Source organism: Canis lupus, chromosome 23 (genome assembly GCF_011100685.1).
Source record: "Canis lupus familiaris isolate Mischka breed German Shepherd chromosome 23, alternate assembly UU_Cfam_GSD_1.0, whole genome shotgun sequence".
NCBI classification, from domain to species: domain Eukaryota; kingdom Metazoa; phylum Chordata; class Mammalia; order Carnivora; family Canidae; genus Canis; species Canis lupus.
This window is the reverse complement of record NC_049244.1, coordinates 30,101,305-30,125,189: the sequence shown is the minus strand read 5'-3', so window position 1 is coordinate 30,125,189 and position 23,885 is coordinate 30,101,305. Positions and strand designations below refer to the sequence as shown.

Sequence of the window (23,885 nt, the reverse complement as noted above, 5' to 3'; positions counted from 1 at the left end):
TGAACAGACATTTTTCCAAAGAAGACATACAAATGGCCATTGGACACATGAAAAAATGCTCAACATTACCCAGTATCAAAGAAATACAAATCAAAACCACATAGAGATACCACACCAGTCAGAATGGCTAAAATTAACAAGTCAGGAAATGACAGATGGCAAGGATGCAAAGACAGGGGAACCCTCTTACACTGTTGATGGGGATGCAAACTCTGCAGTCACTCTGGAAGCAGTATGTAGGTTCCTCAAAAAGTTGAAAATAGAGCTACCCTGTGACCTAGCAATTGCACTACTGGGTATTTATCCCAGAGATACAAACGTAGTGACCCAAGGGGGCACCTGCACCTCAAGGTTTATAGGAGGAATATCCACAATAGCCAAACTATGGAAAGAGCCCAGATGGCCATCAACAGATGGATGGATAAAGAAGATGTGGTATATATGCACAATGAAATATTATTCGGCCATCAAAAAAATGAAACCTTGCCATTTGCAACAACATTGATGAACTAGAGAGTATTATGCTAAGCAAAATAAGTCAATCAGAGAAAGACAATTATATGATCTCACTCATCTGTGGAATTTAAGAAACAGAGGAGCATAGGGAAAGGGAAAGAAAAATAAAAAAGATGAAATCAAAGAGGGAGACAAACCATAAGAGACTCTTAATCAAAGAAACAAACTGAGGGTTGCTAGAGGGAAGGGGGTGAGGGTAATTGAGTAACTGGGTGATGGACATTATGGAGGGCATAGGATGTAATGAGCACTGGGTGTTATATAAGACTGATAAATCACTGAACTCTACCCTCTGAAACTAATAGTATACTGTATGTTAATTGAATTTAAATTTTAAAAATAGTAAAAAAAAAATAGTCTCCACTTATATGTGTTCAGTGATTAAGATATCACTTTGGAGACTTTCTGATCTAGTTAGTACATACACAATTTTGAGTTTTAAAATTCTGAATTTTGGGGTATTAAAAAGAAAATGAACACTTTTGGTTCAAGATGGCAGACTAAATTCAGCATTTATCTGCTTTCCCTCCAATAAAATCCCATTGGCAATAAAGAAATGTTTTAAAAATGGAATAAGTTGCTAAAACCACAAAAACAGGAGTGGGACAATCAGAGGATTGAAGGTTTTGAAAAGAGAATGGAAGTTGGATTGGAAAGCAGAATGGATCATACCAAAGACTAATCCTTAACAGAGGAAGCCAAACACCTCAAAAGCATTTTGAAATAAGAGAAGGTTGTAGCACAGATGGTAACCTTTTTGTTTTGTTTTGTTTTACAATGAAGTCCCCTGTGATTGGCTGATATGGAGAGCAAGAGTGAGAAGGGAAAGAGAAATCAAGATATTTGACTGAAGAATTAACCTGTAGGTGGGCTGCAGGGATAGGTGTCTAACACACCTGCATAGCAGTGGCATTCGCTTCAAACAGAAGACTATAAGAGTACTCTGAAAAAGCAAACAATTTAGACTTATCATGGTGATCATTTCATAACATGAATAACTGTCAAATCACTGTGTTGTACACTGGAAACTAATACGATATTGCATGCTAACTACTCCAATTTCAAACAAAACAAAACAAAAAAACAAAGTGAGGAAATTGAGGTCCAGAGACATTAAGCAAGTTGCCTAAATCAAAAAAGAGAAGGAAGCCAATGTAGAACAGTGTGGAAAACCTGAACCTTAGAGTTAGAGTATGTGTTCTGATCCAGACTTAACCTAAATTCTACCCTCAGCAAAATATTTCCTTTAAACACTCAACAAATATTGATCACCTCAGTGGTGGTCACTGTGCTAGATGGTCTGGACATGACAATATTAAGTCTTATTAAGCATTACAATGTTAAGCAAGGAGACAAGTTGCCATCTTTACAGTCAAATGGAAGAGGAAGACAGTGAATCAACACTAGTTATTATGCATTAAGAATTTACTCCTCTTCCAGATACTGTGCCAAGAGCTTGAGGTATAGTAACTCATATAATCCTTGCAGTGGGAGTACAATTTTTACTCTGGGTTGAAAATGAGTCAGAGAATATTTAAGCTATGAGTAATAACCTAGAGCTCTTAAAAAAAGAAAAAAAGCAAATTATCTGTTTCAAAGAAGCCAGGCTTCAACATGAGGGTTAGGGCTCTAGAGTCCTCCATTTTTTGGCTTTTTTTTTTTTTTTTAATAGGGATTTGATGTGAATCCTAGATTGCCTGTCATCCTGCCTGATTCCTGCCTGCTCACCCTAAAATAAAACATATTTGTTGACATGCTTGTGCTTGGAACCAGCTGATTATTCAAAGGACAGGCCAGAATTGGCAGAAGAAACCAAGTAGTCTTGCTCTATCATTAATAAATGTGAATGGAAAATCAAGGGAAACATGAAGCACAGAAAAGAAGCATCACAAGTTAGGTTGTGGTACATCTGCTGAACTTAGTATTATGCAGCTATTACAAAGAATTTTCAATATAAAATAAAATGCCTTATTATAAGTTAAAAAAGCAGTCTGTCTCTAGCTTTTAGGGGAAGATTGTCAATATTTTGTGTGGCAAGAAAAGCCACATTCATTTTCTCTTTGCAGATCATTCAAACCTAGAATATATCCGCACCTAATAACATGAGCCTTTTCTTTCATTAAAAATCTTAAACTGAGTTGCATGGCTGGCACAGTCAGTAGAGCATGCAACTCTTGGTCTCAGGGTTGTGGGTTTGAGTCTCACATTGGGTATAGAGCTTACTTAAAATCTTAAAAAAATAAGTTCTTTATAGATCTTGGAAACTAGCCCTTTATCTGATATGTCATTTGCAAATATCTTCTCCCATTCTGTAAGTTGTCTTTTAGTTTTGTTGACTGTATCCTTTGCTGTGCAAAAGCTTCTTATCTTGATGAAGTCCCAATAGTTCATTTTTGCTTTTGTTTCTTTTGCCTTCGTGGATGTATCTTGCAAGAAGTTACTGTGGCCGAGTTCAAAAAGGGTGTTGCCTGTGTTCTTCTCTAGGATTTTGATGGAATCTTGTCTCACATTTAGATCTTTCATCCATTTTGAGTTTATCTTTGTGTATGGTGAAAGAGAGTGGTCTAGTTTCATTCTTCTGCATGTGGATGTCCAATTTTCCCAGCACCATTTATTGAAGAGACTGTCTTTCTTCCAATGGATAGTCTTTCCTCCTTTATCGAATATTAGTTGACCATAAAGTTCAGGGTCCACTTCTGGATTCTCTATTCTGTTCCACTGATCTATGTGTCTGTTTTTGTGCCAGTACCACACTGTCTTGATGACCACAGCTTTGTAGTACAACCTGAAATCTGGCATTGTGATGCCCCCAGATATGGTTTTCTTTTTTAAAATTCCCCTGGCTATTCGGGGTCTTTTCTGATTCCACACAAATCTTAAAATAATTTGTTCTAACTCTCTGAAGAAAGTCCATGGTATTTTGATAGGGATTGCATTAAACGTGTATATTGCCCTGGGTAACATTGACATTTTCACAATATTAATTCTGCCAATCCATGAGCATGGAATATTTTTCCATCTCTTTGTGTCTTCCTCAATTTCTTTCAGAAGTGTTCTATAGTTTTGAGGGTATAGATCCTTTACCTCTTTGGTTAGGTTTATTCCTAGGTATCTTAAGCTTTTGGGTGCAATTGTAAATGGGATTGACTCCTTAATTTCTCTTTCTTCAGTCTCATTGTTAGTGTATAGAAATGCCACTGATTTCTGGGCATTGATTTTGTATCCTGCCATGCTACCGAATTGCTGTATGAGTTCTAGCAATCTTGGGGTGGAGACTTTTGGGTTTTCTATGTAGAGTATCATGTCATCGGCGAAGAGGGAGAGTTTGACTTCTTTGCCAATTTGAATGCCTTTAATGTCTTTTTGTTGTCTGATTGCTGAGGCTAGGACTTCCAGTACTATGTTGAACAGATCTATAAAGAACTTATTAAACTCAACACCAAAGAAACAAACAATCCAATCATGAAATGGGCAAAAGACATGAACAGAAATCTCACAGAGGAAGACATAGACATGGCCAACATGCATATGAGAAAATGCTCTGCATCACTGGCCATCAGGGAAATACAAATCAAAACCACAATGAGATACCACCTCACACCAGCGAGAATGGGGCAAATTAACAAGGCAGGAAACAACAAATGTTGGAGAGGATGCGGAGAAAAGGGAACCCTCTTACACTGTTGGTGGGAATGTGAACTGGTGCAGCCACTCTGGAAAACTGTGTGGAGGTTCCTCAAACAGTTAAAAATATACCTGCCCTACGACCCAGCAATTGCACTGTTGGGGATTTACCCCAAAGATACAAATGCAATGAAACGCTGGGACACCTGCACCCCGATGTTTATAGCAGCAATGGCCACGATAGCCAAACTGTGGAAGGAGCCTCGGTGTCCAACGAAAGATGAATGGATAAAGAAGATGTGGTTTATGTATACAATGGAATATTACTCAGCTATTAGAAATGACAAATACCCACCATTTGCTTCAACGTGGATGGAACTGGAGGGTATTATGCTGAGTGAAGTAAGTCAGTCGGAGAAGGACAAACATTATATGTTCTCATTCATTTGGGGAATATAAATAATAGTGAAAGGGAATATAAGGGAAGGGAGAAGAAATGTGTGGGAAATATCAGAAAGGGAGACAGAACGTAAAGACTGCTAACTCTGGGAAACGAACTAGGGGTGGTAGAAAGGGAGAAGGGCGGGGGGTGGGAGTGAATGGGTGACGGGCACTGGGGGTTATTCTGTATGTTAGTAAATTGAACACCAATAAAAAATAAATTTAAAAAAATCTTAAAAAAAATCTTAAAGCAACATCTGTAAAAATGTTTTATCCTATAGAATGATTCTGAACAATACTAATCCTTGTCTGTGAACATATACCTTTTTTAATGATATTTGGAGAAAAGGAATTAACTTTTTCAAAACAGGAGGGGGGAAAGCCTATAAAATTCTATCCAATATTATTACATGAATAACATGAATTTATTACGTTATTACATGAATAACTGTATAGTTGTTTTATAAACTAAGTTTATAAAAATTAAAAGTTGTGTCAAAAAAAAAACGTTGTGTCTAGAAAACAAGATTATGTCATATAATAAACCAGTATTTTAACAATACACATCTTTAGTAAGACTCTTAATGACTTTTTCTTAACACTTTTACATATTTTTCCAGATTTTTATAATGGGAAAAATAAACCTTATTTAAACTGTTCAAATGACCTTTGAAATTCCTTGGATTTCGTACAGTGAGAACATAAGAACCCATTATCTATGAAAATGTTAAAAGGCAGTTCTTCCTATTCAAAATGGACAAGGAGAGGCACCTGGGTGGCTCGGCCATTGAATGTCCGGCTCTTGATTTCAGGTCAAGTCATGAAATCCAGCCCTGCATCGAGCTTACACTAGGCATGGAGCCTGCTTAAGATTCTCTCCTCTCTCTCCCTCTGCCCTGCCCCTCCCCATACATTCATGTTCTCTCTCTAAAAAAATAAAAATAAAGTAGATAAGGAGTCCTTAAAAATAGCGTGTAAAACAAGAACTAGCAACATAGTCTTGAGAACACACTTTTATGTAATGATAACATTAGTAATATTTTCCTATTCAGTATAACAATGTACTAGTAAAGAACTATTGCTTCTTTCTTATAGACTTAAGTTTATTTTTTTTAAAGATTTTATTTATTTATTCATGAGAGACACAGAGAGACAGAGGCAGAGACACAGGCAGAGGGAGAAGCAGGCTCCATGCAGGGAGCCCAACATGGGACTCGATCCTGGGTCTCCAGAACCAGGCCGTGGGCTGAAGGTGACGCTAAACCACTGGGCCACCTGGGCTGCCCCTAGACTTAAGTTTAAAGTGAAAAAATAAAATTAAAGTAAAGTAAAGTAAAAATAAAATAAAATAAAATAAAATAAAATAAAATAAAATAGTGAAAAATATAATGCAAAATTATTTGTAGGCTCAGATTTAAATTTCCGAACCAACATACTGCAAAACAATATCTCAATCAGGGAATGAGGAAGTTAGATGTTAAGGGTGCTATTTGGGGAGTATTGATCAGGCACCAAGCATATTTTCTGCTTTCTTCCTTCACCAATATACTGTTTTTCATACTCTAAAAGCTAAAGAAAGCTTCTTTGTAATGAGATATTTTAATTCTGACTCCTGCCATACCACAAACAAAGTTTGCTGATCTATAAGTGGATAGACTTTAGAAGTATTAAATCTCACAAGTTTTTAAATAATTGTATAAACATTGGCATAATCTAATTTCTTAGAACTGTGGTATCATGAAGAGGTAGTTAGAAATGAGGCATTTGTAAATATATTGCATAATATATTTTTTATCAAACACAGTAGCATTGACTATTTCCATGGCAGTACAAGGGATGGAAATAATAAACAACCCTAAACAGGAAATCTCCAATTTAACTGACTTTCTTGACAGAAATGATGAATGCTGTTCATTCTGGTTAGAAAGAGCTGTCCTTTGTCTTCTTGCAGTTTTCACCAAATACGTCAGTACCCTAGATTAGCCATGCTTAACAAAAAAAATCTTTTGTATGTTATATGACTGTAAAGAAGTGGAACAATTTTAGAAAATAATTTTGTAGTGTGTACTTGTGACAATATTTATAGCCTTTAATCTAGTAATTCTAGCCTAAGTGTAAAAAAAAAAATAGGTATGGAGATGCTATAATAACAAAATATTGAAGAATGCCATCATAATCCATATTTTAGTTCATTTTGATTCTTTTAGTTGCACAAATTAGAAATTATTATTGTTTTATGTGGCTAGTTTTTAACTTAGATTTACCCATGTATTTATCACTTTATTTACTGTTTCTTCTTGTAACTCAGAGGTTTCTTTTAGGATCTTTAATGAGAATCTGCTAGTAACCTTTTCTTTGATCTTTATTTTTTCCTTTTATTTTCCTTTTTTTGCTCAGGAGAGGTAAGTAATGAATAACTCAGATTCAGATTCTCTCTGTCTTTCTGTTTATTTCTAATACCTTTTTTTGTCCTAATTCTTGAAAGATTATTTTATTGGATATAGAATCCTGGGTTGACAGTTATATTCTGGTGTCATTTGACACCAGATGACTTCACCACTGATTTCTGGTGTCATTTGTTGCTTTGGGAAGTCAGTTCTCACTTGTTTAATTATCAATGATGTCGGGCTACCTGGGTGTTTCAGTAGGTTAAGTGTCTAACTCTTGGTTTCATCTCAGGTCATGATCTCAAGGTTGTAAGATTTAGCCCCATGTTAAGCTCTGTGCTCATTGGGGAGTCTGCTGGAGATTGTTTCTTTCCCTCTGCCCCTATCCCCCATTCGTTCTCTCTCAAATAAACATCTTTTAAAAATTATCATTGATCTGTCCTTCCACCCCCACCCCACCTTTTTTTTTTTTTTTTTTTTTTTAAGATTTTATTTATCTACTCATGATAGAGAGAGAGACAGGCAGAGGGAGAAGCAGGCTCCATGCTTGGAGCCCAACACGGAACTCGATCCCAGGACTCCAGGTTCACGCCTGGGCCAAAGGCAGGCGCTGAACCGCTGAGCCACCCAAGAATCCCCAACCTTTTAAGAGCTTTTGTTCCTCTTTGGTGTTCAACAGTTTATGCTTTGGCTTTATTGTATTTTCTGAATTTGAGAATTGGTGTCTTTCATCAGTTCTAAAAACTCAGATGTAATTTTTTCCAATATTCCCTCTTCTTTATCTAGGGTCCCCAGTTAGACTAATGTGAAAACTTTTCTCTATATCCACATGTCCCTTAACCATTCATATTTTCTTTTATTGAAGTTCTGTGCTTCATTCAATAAAGAAGTAATTTCTTCATATTTTCTTCCAATTTATTTATTTTTTTCAGCTATATCTAATCTATTTTTCAACTATCCATAGCGCAGTGGTTCTCAAAAGTTGGGAGTGTCAGGAAAGGCCTGGGTGGCTTAGCGGTTGAGCGTCTGCCTTTGGCTCAGGGTGTGATCCCAGAGTCCCAAGATCGAGTCCCATGTTGGGCTACCTTCATGGAGCCTGCTTCTCCCTCTGCCTATGTCTCTGCCCCTCTCTCTCTGTGTCTGTCATGAATAAATACATAAAATCTTAAAAAAAAAAAAAAATTGAGAGTGTCAGAATTGCCAGAGCTCGTAAAGAATACAGAAGCCGTAGGCTCATTGAAATAGGATGAGTCATGGATCCTTGTGTTCTCACCAAGTGCCCCAAGTATTCTGATACCACCAAAGTTTTAGAACCACTGCTTGAATTTTTAAATTTCATTACTTTGGTTTTTCTTTTCCTCAGGTTGCCTTTGGTTCTTTATCCTTTTTTTTGTTCTGTTCTTTATCAAATTTGGCCAATTTTGACAACCTTTGTCATACTTTTGATTCATTCCTTTATTCTTGAAATCTCTTGGACACAAATACTTTATTCTGTATCTGATTATTATTTTATCTGTAGTCTCTGGGGAGTGTAATTCTGTTTTGTTACACTTTTGGTTTTGCCAATTTTTGCTAATGGTGTTTGAAACAAGTAATTTAGTAACCCCTGAAGAGTCAGGATTTTTACTTCTGGCTGCTGAGGAATTTTCTTATTGTTTTTCCAGCACAGCTATTCATTACTACATGTATTTTTTAAATTATTTTAAATATTTTCTCTGACATTTTTAATTGTACTACTTTGAGAGGGGTTCTTATGACCACCCAGTGTGCCATATTGCTAAAAATGGAACACTCAAAATTTGGTACAAGATTTTGGAAGTCTGTTATCTAATATTGAGGCAGCATAATTTCGTGAGCAGCAAACCTCTAGAATTGTTTATATTTGTATATCTGGTCTTAGAAATATTACTTATTTAATAGCAGCTCAAAAAGCTTCTTTGCCTACATATATTTACTTTGGATATTTGCAGCTTATGGCATTATTTACTTTATATTTACTTTAGCTGATAAACTTTTTTTCTTATTACTTTAAGGAGGTAATTGAGTTCTGTGTTCAAAACGAAAATTCAGTGAACAAATGGAAAAAACCTTTAGTGATTGATAAACTTAAGGTAAGAAAAATGAGGAAACCTTTAACATTAGAAAATGTATATATAGGTGTTTTTTTTTAAACCTTAGTTTGTTATTGCTGTTGTTATTATATATGTAAAGAATAAATATATCAATAATAACTTTTAAAGAGAAAGTTAAAAATAGAATCCACAGTATACAAATTAGGTTACAGAGAGTTTTGTATAAAGTATAGGATGAGGATAGCTTCTTACAGCTGTTGAAAGAAAAAAAGATGATCAACACCACTCACTACCATCTGTTGTGAAATTGCGATAGAAGTCAAACAGGACATTTGTTCCACATGGGCTCAGACTATTTCATCATTTTAAATCCTAACCACAACACATGTAAGAAATTAAAATGTACAAAATAGTATGTTTGGCATAATTATACACAAATGTAGGAGATTCAGTAATAACTGTGATTCAATAAGAAATACTCAAGAAAGCAAATGTAATTTTTCAGCCAAATATAAGGAAAGTTGGAGAAAAAGGCATTTCTTTAACAGATAGGAAACTTGATTTATAATGAATTAGTAACTATTTGGTTTCACACACTGCAGGGTAAATGAAACAAATAACTTCATAAGTGTTTTTAAATTTCAAAAAGCATAAATAGCAGTACATTTTTTAAATAAACTTTTAATTCTTGGTAAATTATGTTCACTCTGGCATATTCATCACTTTGACAGGAAATGGCTAAAGCAGAAGGCCTCTGGAACTTGTTTTTGCCAGCTGTAAGTGGTCTCAGCCAGGTGGACTATGCCTTGATTGCTGAAGAAACAGGAAAATGCTTTTTTGCTCCAGATGTCTTTAACTGCCAAGCACCAGGTTACTATATTATTTAAAAACAACTTTCTCAGATATTTTGAGCAGTGTTTAAAATTTTTCTGTTTCATGATGGGAAGTTTTTCTACACAAAGTCATTCGTTTATAAACTAGTCTATAATTTTACTTTTCAGGTACTTTGATTTAAATATTTTTAAAAATGGATCTGATATTCTCATTGGATTTATTCTTTTGTTAAACATTATTACATTAAGAATATTAGTGAATAGAGGCCACCACCAAACGGACTGGCAATATAAAGATTACAGTTTCACGATTGAGTATTAGATATTTATATGACTAGTTGGAATGGATAGAGTTCCAAATCTTTTTTAGCCTCCCTATTTCTCCATTTCTTCACCAGTTTTTTTCTTTAAGTTTTTAAAAATTTAAGTAATGTCTAAACTCAACCTGGAGCTTGAACTCCAGACCCTGAAATCAAGAATCACGCACTCTTATAACTGAGCCAGACCAGGCATCCCTATTCACCAGTTATTTATTGATTACTTACTATGTGCCAGGCACTGTTCTAGATCCTTGGAATGTATCAAGGAATAAAATACACAAAAATTCCTGCTCTCATTAAGCTGATGTTCTGATGGAGTGAGACAGAAATAAATAATAAATATAGTAAGTGAATAAATTATGTAGATTTAAAGATGAAAAGTGCTTTGGAAAAAATAAGGAAAAAAAAAAAGCTCCAGCTGGGTAGGGAAATGCTGGAATGCTGGGGAACAAGAAATGCAGATTACAATTTAACATGGAATTATCAGGATAAGTCTTACTGAGAAAATGATATTCAATAAACATGTAAAAAGGCGAGAGAGTTAGCCACGCTGATATCTGGGGAAAGAATTTCCACAGCAGAGGAAACAAAATGCATAGACCCTAAGGCAAGAGTATGATTGGTATATTACAAGAAGAGTCAAGGAAGCCGGCCTAGTTGGGAAAATAGTAAGAGAAGATATCAGAGAGGAAAAGGACTTATAGGGCAGGTAAGGGCTCATATCTCCTGTGAAATGGGAAGCCATTGGAGATTTGACCAGAGGAATGACAAGATGTTACCTCAGTTTTAAAAGAATCACTTTGACTACTATGTTGAGAATTAACAAAAGGGGGGAAGGAAGGAAGTAGGGAGTCTGTTGTAATAATCCTAGTTAGAGATGATGGGGATTTGTTCCAGGGTGGTAGCAGTGGAAAAGGTGAGAAGCAGAAATATCCTAAGTATATTTTGAAGGAAGAGCAAAGAGAATTTCCTGATTGGATATGGGAAAGTCAAGGATGCCTCCAAAGATAATGGCATGAAAAATTGGAAGAATAAGGGAAGGAAGCCAACTTTTCTTTAAAAGATAATATGGAAGATATAAACCTGGAATGTAGTCTATAGAAGAGGTTTCCAAACCTGGATTTGTCAAAGAGCTGGCTAAGGAACTTAAAATAGACAAACAAAACACACACACACACACACACACACACACACAAGATTCACAGTCTCTATCCCTGGAGATTTGATTCGGTAGGTCTAGGGTAAACCCTGGGAATGTCTTTTGTCTTTTTTTCCCCCAAGTTACTCTAGTTACTCTGTTGCAATCAAGGACCAACATTTGATTTGTTGTAAAAGGATGATGGTATGATATCTTATATTATCACTGAACAAGTTAGAAGTCAATATTACTTTTTGTGCTCATTGTATGGCCCTGCTGCTAAAGCTCTCCCATAAAGAGTTAATGAAGGCTGGAACTGCCACAAAGAAGTATATGGTATATCTGAGAGAAAACACAGTCTGGTTGCATAGCAAAGTGTTTGCGTGGTAGACTTTGACTCTCATTTATTTGGAACTATTAAGGCAGTTACAGACTTCTGATGATGGTTGAACCATCCTGAGGTGGTTTTCCCTCTTCAGATCATCAGTTTATCAAATTAATGCTGTATTACATTTTAATTCAATAATGAGGCTATTGTAAAGGTCAAGAAGTCTATCACAGAATTTCTAAAGATTCCGTCTCATTTATGTGAAGCTATTACATTATGCTATATATAGGTGGCATGATTTTGTGGAAGGAGAACTGGTAGTGTTTTGTTTAAAACTTAATTTTTTATTGCTACCTATAGTAAGAAATATAATTTATATTTTGACCCAATATGTAGCATATGTAGTTGTACATGTATGTTCATGAATGAATAGGTGGATCCGGTGAGGCGCTTGGGGAACAAGAAGTGAGAGGCATATATATTACTGAAGAGGGGCTTCATGAAATAATAGTTTCTCTTATTACATGCAATACTCATAAGATTTTCAGGAAGAATTTTCACCTCTAAACATGACTTGAAGATGGGGACCTGGGTGGTTGAGGCAGTTAAGTGTCTGCCTTCAGGACAGCCCAGGTGGCTGAGAGGTTTAGTGCCACCTTCAGCCCCGGGCGTGATCCTGGAGACCTGGGATCAAGTCCCACGTCAGGCTCCCTGCATGGAGCCTGCTTCTCCCTCTGCCTGTGTCTCTGCCTCTCTCTCTGTCTCTCTCTCTCTCTGTCTCTCATGAATAAATAAATAAAATCTTTAAAAAAAAAAAAAAAGTGTCTGCCTTCAGTTCATGTCGTGATCCCAGGGTCCTGGGATCAAGCCCTGCATCAGGCTTCCTGCCCAGCAAGTTAGCCTGCTTCTCCCTCCCCTGGAGGAGGTGCTGATTCCCCCTGCTTGTTCTCTCTCTCTTTTTTTTCTTTCTCTCTCTCTCTCTCTCAAATAAATAAAATATTTTTTTAATTTTTAAAAATATGATTTGAAGGATAGTCACTGAAATGCCTATGAAAACAGTTAAATCCAAGTTAAGTCTCTCAACATGTGTTAAATAAAATACTAAGATATTTTCCAATGAGTCTAATCTAATGTGTTCTATTTTGATCTATTTCATTTTTTTAGAGAATGCTCACCATATTCCATTAAATTAATTTCATGACATACTAATGGGTCATAATATGAAAAATAATGCTATAGAAGACTTCCTTTGCAGAAACAGCTCTGCCACTCTTTCTCCATTTGACCCATGAACTCACTTTTCACTAGAAGGTCATTTTTCTAGCATTATAATTTCTAATATTAACATTTCATGAGTATATCAATTATACTGTCTAAATAATATCACCAAACTGCTGAAATTTTGAAATTGGGCAGGAAAATACATTTTCTTTGGCCAAAGTATGATCAGCAACTCTCGTCAGCAAACAAGAATGTATAAAATCATAAGTAGAAAACTAGGCGTTTTCTATTTGTAGTGGAATTATCTTCATGAAGGCCTTGGGGCATTGTGTTTTAGATCATTTCCAAAACAGATAAAGAAGGGAATGTAATTGATGCCAATTAAATGCTTTGAAGGTTTCTTAATTTTAAAAGATGAATTTTTACTCAAGCTTTCCAAATAGTTCTAAAAGCTTATAGGAAACATATGTAGTCTTCCAATTTGTCTTTTCTTTTTTTGCTCTTCATGAAGTCATATGACATTTTATGTTAGAATGTTGAAAATAGCTATTTTAATTCTATAGCTATTACTAGAAAATTTGGGGGGCCTTTGGGCTGATTTAATGGATTGTTTTTGTAGAAGTAACTTATCTGGACTTTTTACCAGCCTATAAATGATAGTGTCATTTCGCCAGAATAAACTTGCAATTTTTGGAAAGATATTATTCAATATTTACCTCATTTGAACTATAACAAACAATGAATTTAAAATAAGCAAAGGAAACAATGAGCTTCATTAATTAGATCTCAAGGCTCATTTTCTCCCTCAGTCAAAAAGAATTTTAAGCTAATGTTAATCTACTAGGAATTTTGTGCATTTTAATATAACTTTGGCTTGGTTAGTAGTGTCTGAACAGAGTGGAAACACATTTTGAGAGACTTAACTTGGATTTAACTCCGTTTTCATAGGCATTTCAGGGACTATCCTTCAAGTCAGATTTATTTTTAAAATTAAAAAAAAATTATTTATTTGAGAGAGAGAGAACAAACAGAGGGAGCGGCAGAAGAGAGGGAAAAGTGGGCTAACCCCTCTGGGCAGGGAGCCTGATGTGAGGCTTGATCTCAGGACCCTGGGATCATGACCTAAGCCAAAGGCAGACATTTAACTGACTGAGCCACCCAGGCACCCCATGTTCAAGTCATGTTTAGAGGTGATATTGAAAAATTCTTCCTGAAAATCTTATGAATAATCAGGGCACCTGGGTGGCTCAGTCAGTTGGGCATCAGACTCTTGATTTCAGCTCAGGTCATGATCTTAGGTTAGCGTTGTGGGATCAAGGCTCCCTGCTCAGGGAGGAGACTGCTTGAGATTCTCTCTGCCCCCCACTGCACAGTCTTTTAATCTATCTCTCTCTCTAAAACAAGATGAATAGATCTTTTTTTTTTTTTTTTTTTTTAGTATTTTATTTTATTTTATTTTATAGGCACACAGTGAGAGAGAGAGAGAGAGAGGCAGAGACACAGGCAGAGGGAGAAGCAGGCAGAGGGAGAAGCAGGCTCCATGCACCGGGAGCCCGACGTGGGATTCGATCCCGGGTCTCCAGGATCACGCCCTGGGCCAAAGGCAGACGCCAAACCGCTGCGCCACCCAGGGATCCCTGAATAGATCTTTTTAAAAAAATTTTATGAGTAATCCGTTTTCAAGGGAAAGGTTTTAAATAGTATTTTTTTTAGTTGTTTGATAGGAACAGATATCAGAGAAAAGCTCCTAGAATGTTTTGCTCCATGGCAGACATGATGCATCCTTTGTTATATGAGACTGATACTAGTGTATCAGTAACTGAACAATGCCTTCTGAGGGTTGGAAAGGATCTTTGAAGTTATCTGCTGTCATTTTCCATCTGGGATTTTGTATTTAGCATTTTTTTTTAAGATTTTATTTATTTATTCATGAGAGACACACACAGAGAGAAGCAGAGATACATGTAGGGTGAGAAGCAGGCTCCATGCAGAGAGCCTGACGTGGGACTCGATCCCAGGTCTCTAGGATCAGGCCCTAGGCTGAAGGCAGGTGCTAAACCTCTGAGCCACCAGGGCTGACCTGTATTTAGCATTCTTGAGATATGACCTAGTACTCCGCTAGATGGTAGGGGTTAGATGGTAGGGGTACACAAAAGTAAGAGTGATGGTATAGGTAAAAAGACAATAATTACTCTCTGAGTTTGAGGAAGGAGATATTTCTGACTAGGTAATCAGAGATTCCTCACAATGGAAGTGGTTCAGGAGCAGAAATTTACTTAGGAATTATGGATAAAGTTAGTACAGTGTATGTTTGAGGAGCAGGAGTCTCAGCACTGGAGTCTCAGTAGAGCATAGAATAATAATTGTTCTCCAGGAGCACTGCAGTTAATCCTAGCAAAGCATATTTACAAGATAGCAAGGAAAGATTAAAACAGTACATTGTTTCCCTTAGTCCTAATTGAGTCAGATGTCATTAAAGCCATGCTTTATTGGGACGCCTGGGTAGCTCAGTGGTTGAGCATCTACCTTCAGCTCAGGGCATGGTCCTGGAGACCTGGGATCGAGTCCCACATCAGGCTCCACTGAGGAGCCTGCTTCTCCCCTCTGTCTGTGTCTCTGCCTCTCTCTCTGTGTCTCTCATGAATAAATAAATAAAATCTTAAAAAAAAAAAAGCCATGCTTTATTGAGGTGAAGCAGACAAGTGTGTGTAATTCAACACAAGTTGAATATGCACCAAATGCCATATACTTATAACTATTTATGGTGTACCTTCATAAAAAATCATATTTACTCTTACGTTTCAAAATATTTTTGTAAGCAAACATTTGCTTTAAAAAGATACATGTGTATATTATCAACATAAAGTTTGGATTTCACATTGGTAAGTTTTTATTTTATTTTATTTTTTTACATTGGTAGGTTTTTAAATGCAAAAGAAATGTTTTTTCTTATTACTTACAGACACAGGGAACATGGAAGTGCTCCACCAATATGGAAGTGAAAAGCAAAAGCAGCAGTGGCTCGAGCCTCTTCTTCAAGGGAACATTGCCTCCTGCTTCTGTATGACAGGTAAAAGCAAATCATGGTTCTCCCCTTGTGCAGTCAGTCATCCTGGAGTTATGGATGATGTAAAGAAATGAAAGAGGTGACTCTGTGTTTCAGGCAAATTTGCCCATGGACAGAGATGTGTATATGTTTGTTTTGAGCTCAGTTTCAAATTTTGACATTTTTAAATGTGCAGAATTGGGAGGATACCAGGTGATGTTTCCTGGTAGTCTACTTTAGGCATTTAGCAGCAGAGTAAACCTAACTTCATAATCTTTTGACTTACATTTCTAAAATTGCCATCTATGCATATCTGTTATCTTTTTTTGCTCTTATCTATGAAATATTCATCTTTGTAATAATTTTTATTGTAGTTACAAAATACTTAATTCTGCCATAAACCTAGAAAAATACAACATTCACCAATGCTGGTCACATAGTTCAAATTATGATCATGAAGAGAAGTAAAATTAGGAGCATGTTAATAAAAATGGGTTTGGTACCATTTGTACATAGGAAGCAGCAATTAAGAATTCTTCAAAGGAGGGGAGGTAGGTGAGGGGATGGGGTAACTGGGTGACAGGCATTAAGGAGAGCACATGATGAGATGAGCACTGGGTGTTATACTATATGTTGGCAAAATAAATTTAAATTAAAAAAAATTCTTCAAAGGAAAAAGTCATCATTTTATAGTTGAGCTTACTATTAAACTAAATGTCATCTGGCTATAATTTTGGCCAGATTTAAAAGTCTTCTATAACATTGCATATATTTATAATAGCACAACGGATCTCCGTTTAAAATCAGTAAGAGACATTTATTGAACATCTGCAGTATGATGTTGTCTACAAAGAACTAATTGGAGGTTACAAAATAAGTATACAGCTCTCTCTAAAGAAGCCCCATGGGTCTCTAGTTATAGAAATAGAACACAAAAAATATCAGAAGGACTCATTTAAAAGAGCAGCATAGTAACAAGTACAGATTACTATGATTGAGGGCTAGCCTGTACATTTTGAAATGCCATATAGTAAAGCAATTGTGTGAGGGTGTCCCATGGAAAACTTTCTGAAGACATTGTGTTGAGCAGGCTTTACAAAATGCAAAATGAAAGCATTACTGATGGAATTTGCAAGGCACAGTTAGAAATTATCTAAGATAGTAAACTAGGTGTGGGAATCCAGCTTGCAAAATCTTAGTATTTAGTAGATTTCCATTGTGGGCAATAAAGAACAATATTTTTAATCTACTTTTGATAATTGGAGAAAGGATTGAGTGAGTTATCTCAAACCATGTATCTGTGAGGAAAACAAGGACACAATTGCTGATCCCCAGTGTTCGAAATCCATTCGTTCATTCTTCCAATGCACATTTATTGAATACCTACTAAGTGTAAGTTATAGGAGAACCAGGGTGGAAGGAGGAAAGGATAGGAACATTCCTCTATCCTCAGAGTTCAGATTTCCTTATCTAAAGTCTCTTTTGTAAATTATTGATGTTTGCCTGCCTATAAATTCAACCTTTGCTTATTTATAGAGCCCAATGTAGCTTCAAGTGATGCCACAAACATTGAATGTAGCATCCAACGAGATGGAGACAGCTATGTAATTAATGGCAAGAAATGGTGGAGCAGTGGTGAGTATTCAGATCCATCCTTTGTCCCAGCTACTATGTTAGAATATGTAGTTATTAGTTTCATGATCATAGTTCTTTAAATTCTACCTTTGAAAGCATATTCAAATTTAGAAATATTTGATAAAAAAGAAAAGTAATTTTTATTTCTTTTTAAATATTTATTTAGGAGAGAGGGAAAGAGTGTAGGGGTGGGAGCAGGGAGGGGAAAAGGAGAAAGGGAAAGAAACTCTAAGCAGACTCCATGCTGAGTGCAGAGCCCAACGTGGGGATTGATCTCAGAACCCCAAGATCATGACTTGAGCCAAAACCAAGAGCCAGAGGCTCAACCAGCAGTGCCACACAGGCATCTCAAGAAAAGTAATTTTAAGATAGCATATCTTGATTAGGCAATATTTCTTTTAAGAGCAGAAAACAGGGATCCCTGGGTGGCGCAGCGGTTTAGTGCCTGCCTTTGGCCCAGGGCGTGATCCTGGAGACCCGGGATCGAATCCCACGTCAGGCTCCCGGTGCATGGAGCCTGCTTCTCCCTCTGCCTATGTCTCTGCCTCTCTCTCTCTCTCTCTGTGTGTGACTATCATAAATAAATTTAAAAAATTAAAAAAAAAAAAACAGAAAACATTTTTTTCTCTTCAGTTTTATAGTTCACAGTTTTTTATAGTTTGTGACAGAAAATTCATATTAGTGCACACTATTGATCATTGTAATACCTATTAAAATTAAAGTTCAGTAGGGATATATTAAATGAACTCTAATAATTTATAAATAATTATATTTAAAGAGATAAGATGTACATGTTATTAAAAATTGTTTATTGTGTCACATATTTTTATTGCTTAAAAATACAAGTGCTTAAGCAAAAAATCAGAATCTATACATAAGAAATGTATTTAGTCAACTCTCAGTAATAGATTCACATAAATGATGAGCCCTTTAGGAAATTGCAAAATTGGCACCTAGAGTAAATATGATTATCAAAGATTGCTTCTAACAGGATAGCCAGTTTATTACTAAAGAAAATTAACAACATGGAAGCAAATTATGTGTTCAGAAATTTATCAGGGATAAAAAGAAAAAAAAATGAAATTTACTAGGGATGTATTAAAAGGACCAGTAAAGCTTTTTATGTATTTTTTGATTGTTCAATTGTTATTCTTTCTGGGCTCTTTGGAAATCACTTATAAACTAAGAAACAGGAAAAAAGGATTAAACTTTGTGTGTAGTTATTCAATTACTGAAATCATGCAGTAAAATTATTCTTACATTAAAATTTAAATCATTTAAAATCAGAAATGCTCCTTAATATGTCTTTTTATTAATCTGTTTCAGATGGTCTAATTCACAGAATGCTGTCTTTATTATTTATGCCTGTTAATACTATTTTCCTGTATTGTTAATTTTAAGTTCATGTTTTGCACATTTATTATTTCATTTCCTCTTCTTCCTGGCTGCTACATTTGCCCCATCCTCCCCCACCTCTTGATTGCTGTAAATTGGCACCACAGTGTTTGAGATTTAAGTTTCACAATAAAGCAGATGTTTTATCTGAAGGAGAAGCATCATTCATGTGTATCGAAGCAGGAGACAGCAGTTTTACATTTAAATGCTAAAAGTACTAGTTGGCTCTGTGGGATCTTCTGAATCAAAAGGAATCTCTTCCACATTTCGTCTTTGTCTTCTCCAGGACCCATATTTCTTAGCAACTTTGATAATGTAGTTTTTAAAAGAGGCTCCCATGAAAACATAGAGGATTGGGTTGAGGCAGCTGTGAAAAAGTGCAATGCTCTCTGTAATTTGGATGGCAACATCCATGCGTTTGCTCATGTCGCAGTCAGTGATGAGGGAGTAGATGATGTCTATGACTTGGCAGAGCCTGACAATGTTATAAGGCAGCTGAGTGACCATGAAAACTATAACCACTGTGAGCAGAACTTTGAGGGGTCGGGATTTTTTAATGTCGGGCATCCTGATGAGGGTCCTTGCTGTGACAAAATAGCACACTCCCATGATAAGAAAGGGTATTACAAATCCGATGCAGATTTCCAGCATTTGAATTGATGCTTTCACCGAAGTTCCTAGGTAATATGGAAAGATGGGAAGGCACCTGGCCTTGTGATTTACCGTATAAAAAACCAGCTGAGGTATACTCAGCAAGATGGCAGTCATCCAGACACAGAAACAGACAAGCCAGCATGTTCTCCCCACTCCTGACTGACTTGGGGCTTTAGTTACTGCCCAGTATCGGTCTATGCTGATACAAGCCAGAAACTGCATTCCAGACACAAAGTTGACCGTGTACAAGGCTGAAGTGACTTTGCACATGATTCTCCCTAAAACCCATCCATGAACTGCATTCACTGCCCAAAAAGGCAGAGTGAATAGAAGGAGTAGATCTGCCACTGCCAAATTCAAGATATACACATCTGTTTTGGTTCTCTGCTTCTTGTAATAGGCATAAATTGCCACTACTATGGAATTGCCTGCAATTCCAGTGATGAAAGCTATTGTGAAGAAGGCAGGCAGGAAAACTTTTGCAAATTTTCTGACTTCTTCTTTTATACAGATCACTTCATACTGACTGTAGTCATGAGTGCCATTCACTTCATTTTCCTCATAATAGTAATCTGTTGACTGGTTGTGTTCCAAAGCCATGGCTCCACTCTAAATGTCAAAAAGAATACAGAATATTCATTTTAATATTGCTTAAAAGGAAGCACTTTTTTTCTAAAGCATTCATTCATTCATTCACTCATTCATCCATTTATTTATTTATTTATGAGAGAGAGAGAGTGTATGAGCAGGATGAGGGGCAGAGGGAGAAGTAGACTCCCTACCAAGTAGGGAGCCCAAAGTGGGGCTTCACGTGGGGCCCCATCCCTGGACTACAGGATTATGACCTGAGCCGAAGGCAGACGCTTAACCACCTAAACCACTCAGACGCCCCGTAAAAGGAAGCACTTTTTAATCTAGCATATGTTTTGTTCTTTTACTAGAGAGATTGTTGCCATAACCTAGGTGCGGCTGAATCTGCTGCTTTTTTAAATTTAGAACTCTTCAGTGGAGGCCACATTGGAATACATCCCTAAGATTAGTTCTTCATCCTTTGTTTTTTCAAGTCTATGTGCAGGAGCTGGGATTTACACAAGAAAGATAAAAATAATACCCTGAGGAATTTTCCTAAACATTAAATCCTAAATCAAAGTAATGATTTTTATGTAAAAATAGTTTTTAAAATATGAAAAGTTAGTCAGATTTCAACAAAAGGAATAAAAATTCTATTTTTTACATATACAACTTTTTGGTTCTTTTTTTTTTATTATTTTTTTTATTTTATTTATTTATTCATGATAGTCACAGAGAGAGAGAGAGGCAGAGACATAGGCAGAGGGAGAAGCAGGCTCCATGCAGGGAGCCCGATGTGGGATTCGATCCGGGGTCTCCAGGATCGCGCCCTGGGCCAAAGGCAGGCGCCAAACCGCTGCGCCACCCAGGGATCCCCAACTTTTTGGTTCTTATGCAGTATATCAAGAGTAAATTAAAAGATTATTTTATTTATCTAAAAGAAATTTATTTTTATTATTTTATTATTTATAAACTTATTTTTAAAAATAAATTCATGGGTAGCCCCGGTGACTCAGCAGTTTAGCGCTGCCTTAAGCCCTGGGCGTGGTCCTGGAGTCCCAGGATGGAGTCCCACATTGGGCTCCCTGCATGGAGCCTGTTTCACCTCTGCCTGTGTCTCTGCCTCTCTCTCTCTCTATGTCTCTCATGAATAAATAAATAAAATTTTTTTTAAAAAAAGTAAGAATAAACACTGAGGTAATTTATTTGTTATTTTAAAATAAATTTATTTTTATTTTTATTTATTTTTTTAAAGATAAAAAGCGCTAAACCGCTGAGCCACCCAACCTGCCCCTATTCTTACTTTCACTAGATGGCCTTTATAAAACAAAATCTCCTCTAGTTAACTTCCCTTCAAAACCTGTCACACATGCTGAATGCATGCTACCATTCAGTAGCATCATTCCCCCAGTTAGCTAAGCCTTAAGCCTACACTATCCTTGACTTCCCTCACCTTCATCTCTAATTTCCAGTCAGCTCCTAAATTTTGATTTTTACCTTCCAAACAGATTGTGAATCTGCCTCTTCCTCTTAATTTGCCCTCTTTGACACATCTGCACAATTCAACCACCAGGGTTTCTTACCTACTACAGTACCTTCCCAACTGGTATTTGCTATTCTTATTCCTCTTTACCACCTCTTTGCCAAAATCATTTTTCTTATTGCCAACAGAGTTCTGTGTCTCTGAAATGTCAATCTGTCACTCTTCTGCTTAATTCCTTACCTGAAAGACCATTTCTTCACCTGAAAGCTACAATCCAGGCTCCTTAGGCTGGATTGCCCAAGGCTCCCTCCATAATGTGATCCTACCCATGGTTCCTGCTACATCCCTCTACTATGCACCCACGCTGTGCTACATCTCTCTACTACACGCCCCAGACAGTTATAGTACTCATTTGCAAGCAGTTTGTTGGCACATGCTATGCTGCAGCACGTGTCTACATCATTACTCATTCTGTTCCTTCATCTGATAGACTATTTCCTGCCCTTCCCTTAAAGGGCCAATTCCTCCTCAATTAACTTGGCCATCGCCTCCCCAGAAGACTTTCCCGATCCAATATCTACATACATACCCACGTTCATTCTCAGAGAATTGACCCCATCCTGTGGAAAAGATGGGTTTCTTAGTTTCCTAAGAGTATGACCTGTTGGATTTATAACTACTACCTTATAGAGTGACTGGTATATACTAGGTGCTCAGTAAATACTTGTCAAACTTAAGGTTTTACAAACAGGTAGAGCTACTAGTCTAGAATGGATAGATGATATGGCAGGAATCTTCTTGTCTCATCATTAGTTATTGTACCATTTTGGTTCATTATTAAGATGAACTTGCACAGAATTCACAAGTTTTAAAATGTATGTAAAAATGACTTTCAGTGTTTTATACTGCTGAGTTTTATTTTTCCTTTTCCTTAGCTTTTCTGTCTCCGTTTGGTTATTTTTATCCTTGGAAGAAGCTCTGACATTCTTACATCATCATTAATGAAAATATTATTTTCAAAGCAGTGTGTCATCTTATGGTACATTTCCAAAAATATATTCTTACTCTTTTTGGATGAATAAAGCAAAGAAGGCGCCTTGATAAGAAAGTCCTGGAAGAACTGCTTTCATTATGTAAAAACCAGGTGCCAACAGCTTAAAATGACTACGTTTATACTTAAGTTTTTTTGAAAAGTTCCAATCTGGAAGACCGTTCTGGTCATCATTTTCTTATGTGTTAATTATTAACCCAGTATGAACTTTGTTCTTTCTTTCTCATTCATCTCAAATGAGAACCTGATGATAAGGAATAATATGCCCAAATAATATAAGATATTAAGGAAGTATATTTTTAAATAAGAATCTTACTAAAAATGTGGGTAAATAGGACAAGAATGGAAATTATTTGCAGAAATGATCCTTCTGGCAGATATATAGGAACACATTTTAGATGTCTTTATAATTACGACAAGAATAAAAAAATAGCATTTGTAAAACAAAGCAGAAAAAATGGTATAGCAAAACCTAGTTTCTCATTGACAAAGTTTCATAGGCAAGTAATGGGATTAAAATAATACCAGAAATAATAAAATATTTTCTTCTTGCTGTATTCAGATTTTTAAGATTAAAGTACATAGCTGTTTTTATATAGCTCTTTTTTGCATGTTAACATTTAGACTTTTGTGCATCAAGATTCCCTCTACATAGGTAAACATACAAAGTCTTTGGGCTTTAAAAAACAATCTTATCCAAGTTAGAATTAGAAAAAGAAAAAACCAACCTGTTTCAGTGTGCAGAGAGGAGCAGTCTTGAGTGCAGAGTAAAATCAAATGACCTCTTTAACTCAGGCTACTTTTGTTTTCGTTTTATACCCCGCCTTTGTCTTGCATCCAAGAGGGCTTTCCTGAAATTTAACCTTGTGAGCACTTGATCTTTTATTTTTTGTATCACCATGCTGTGAAGTCCTATGCAAGTTCCAAGGTGTCTTAGGGTACAAATTTGAAGGAATTCTATCTTGTTTCAAAAACTACGGACCTTTCAAAGTTTCCACTTAGAAGAAAGGAACAAGAAAGTGCTTGCAGCTGAGGAACCAAAGGCCAAACCAAAAAAATATACTCTAGAGAGCATCAAGGCAGCTAATGAGCACTTGTAGGTAGGATCTAGAGAAATACTCTCAAAAGTTATTTTGTCTAAGAAAGAAAAGAAAAAGGACTTTGACTCAGA

At 36.3% G+C, this 23,885-nt stretch overlaps 2 protein-coding genes across 2 annotated transcripts in view; one reads left to right on the top strand and one right to left on the bottom strand.

The window, feature by feature from the left end:
* The window catches only part of ACAD11 (acyl-CoA dehydrogenase family member 11), a 108,478-nt gene that overhangs the window by 35,091 nt on the left and 49,502 nt on the right, over positions 1–23,885 (top strand). The window contains exons 10-13 of the mRNA XM_038570863.1: positions 9,002–9,079; positions 9,772–9,910; positions 15,843–15,950; positions 17,463–17,561. Coding sequence (XP_038426791.1) covers positions 9,002–9,079; positions 9,772–9,910; positions 15,843–15,950; positions 17,463–17,561 — 424 coding nt within the window. The remainder of the gene's footprint in view (positions 1–9,001; positions 9,080–9,771; positions 9,911–15,842; positions 15,951–17,462; positions 17,562–23,885) is intronic.
* Positions 18,350–23,706, bottom strand: ACKR4 (atypical chemokine receptor 4). The gene is made up of 2 exons (XM_038570868.1): positions 23,443–23,706; positions 18,350–20,219 (listed from the first exon to the last, which is right to left on the bottom strand). The coding sequence occupies exon 2, from the start codon at positions 20,208–20,210 to the stop codon at positions 19,158–19,160; it is 1,053 nt and encodes a 350-aa protein (XP_038426796.1). The 5' UTR covers positions 20,211–20,219; positions 23,443–23,706; the 3' UTR covers positions 18,350–19,157.

Coding starts and splice junctions, on each gene's coding strand:
- ACKR4 (XM_038570868.1), bottom strand. CDS start 20,210: ATGGCTTTGGAACACAACCAGTCAACAGATTACTATTATGAGGAAAAT.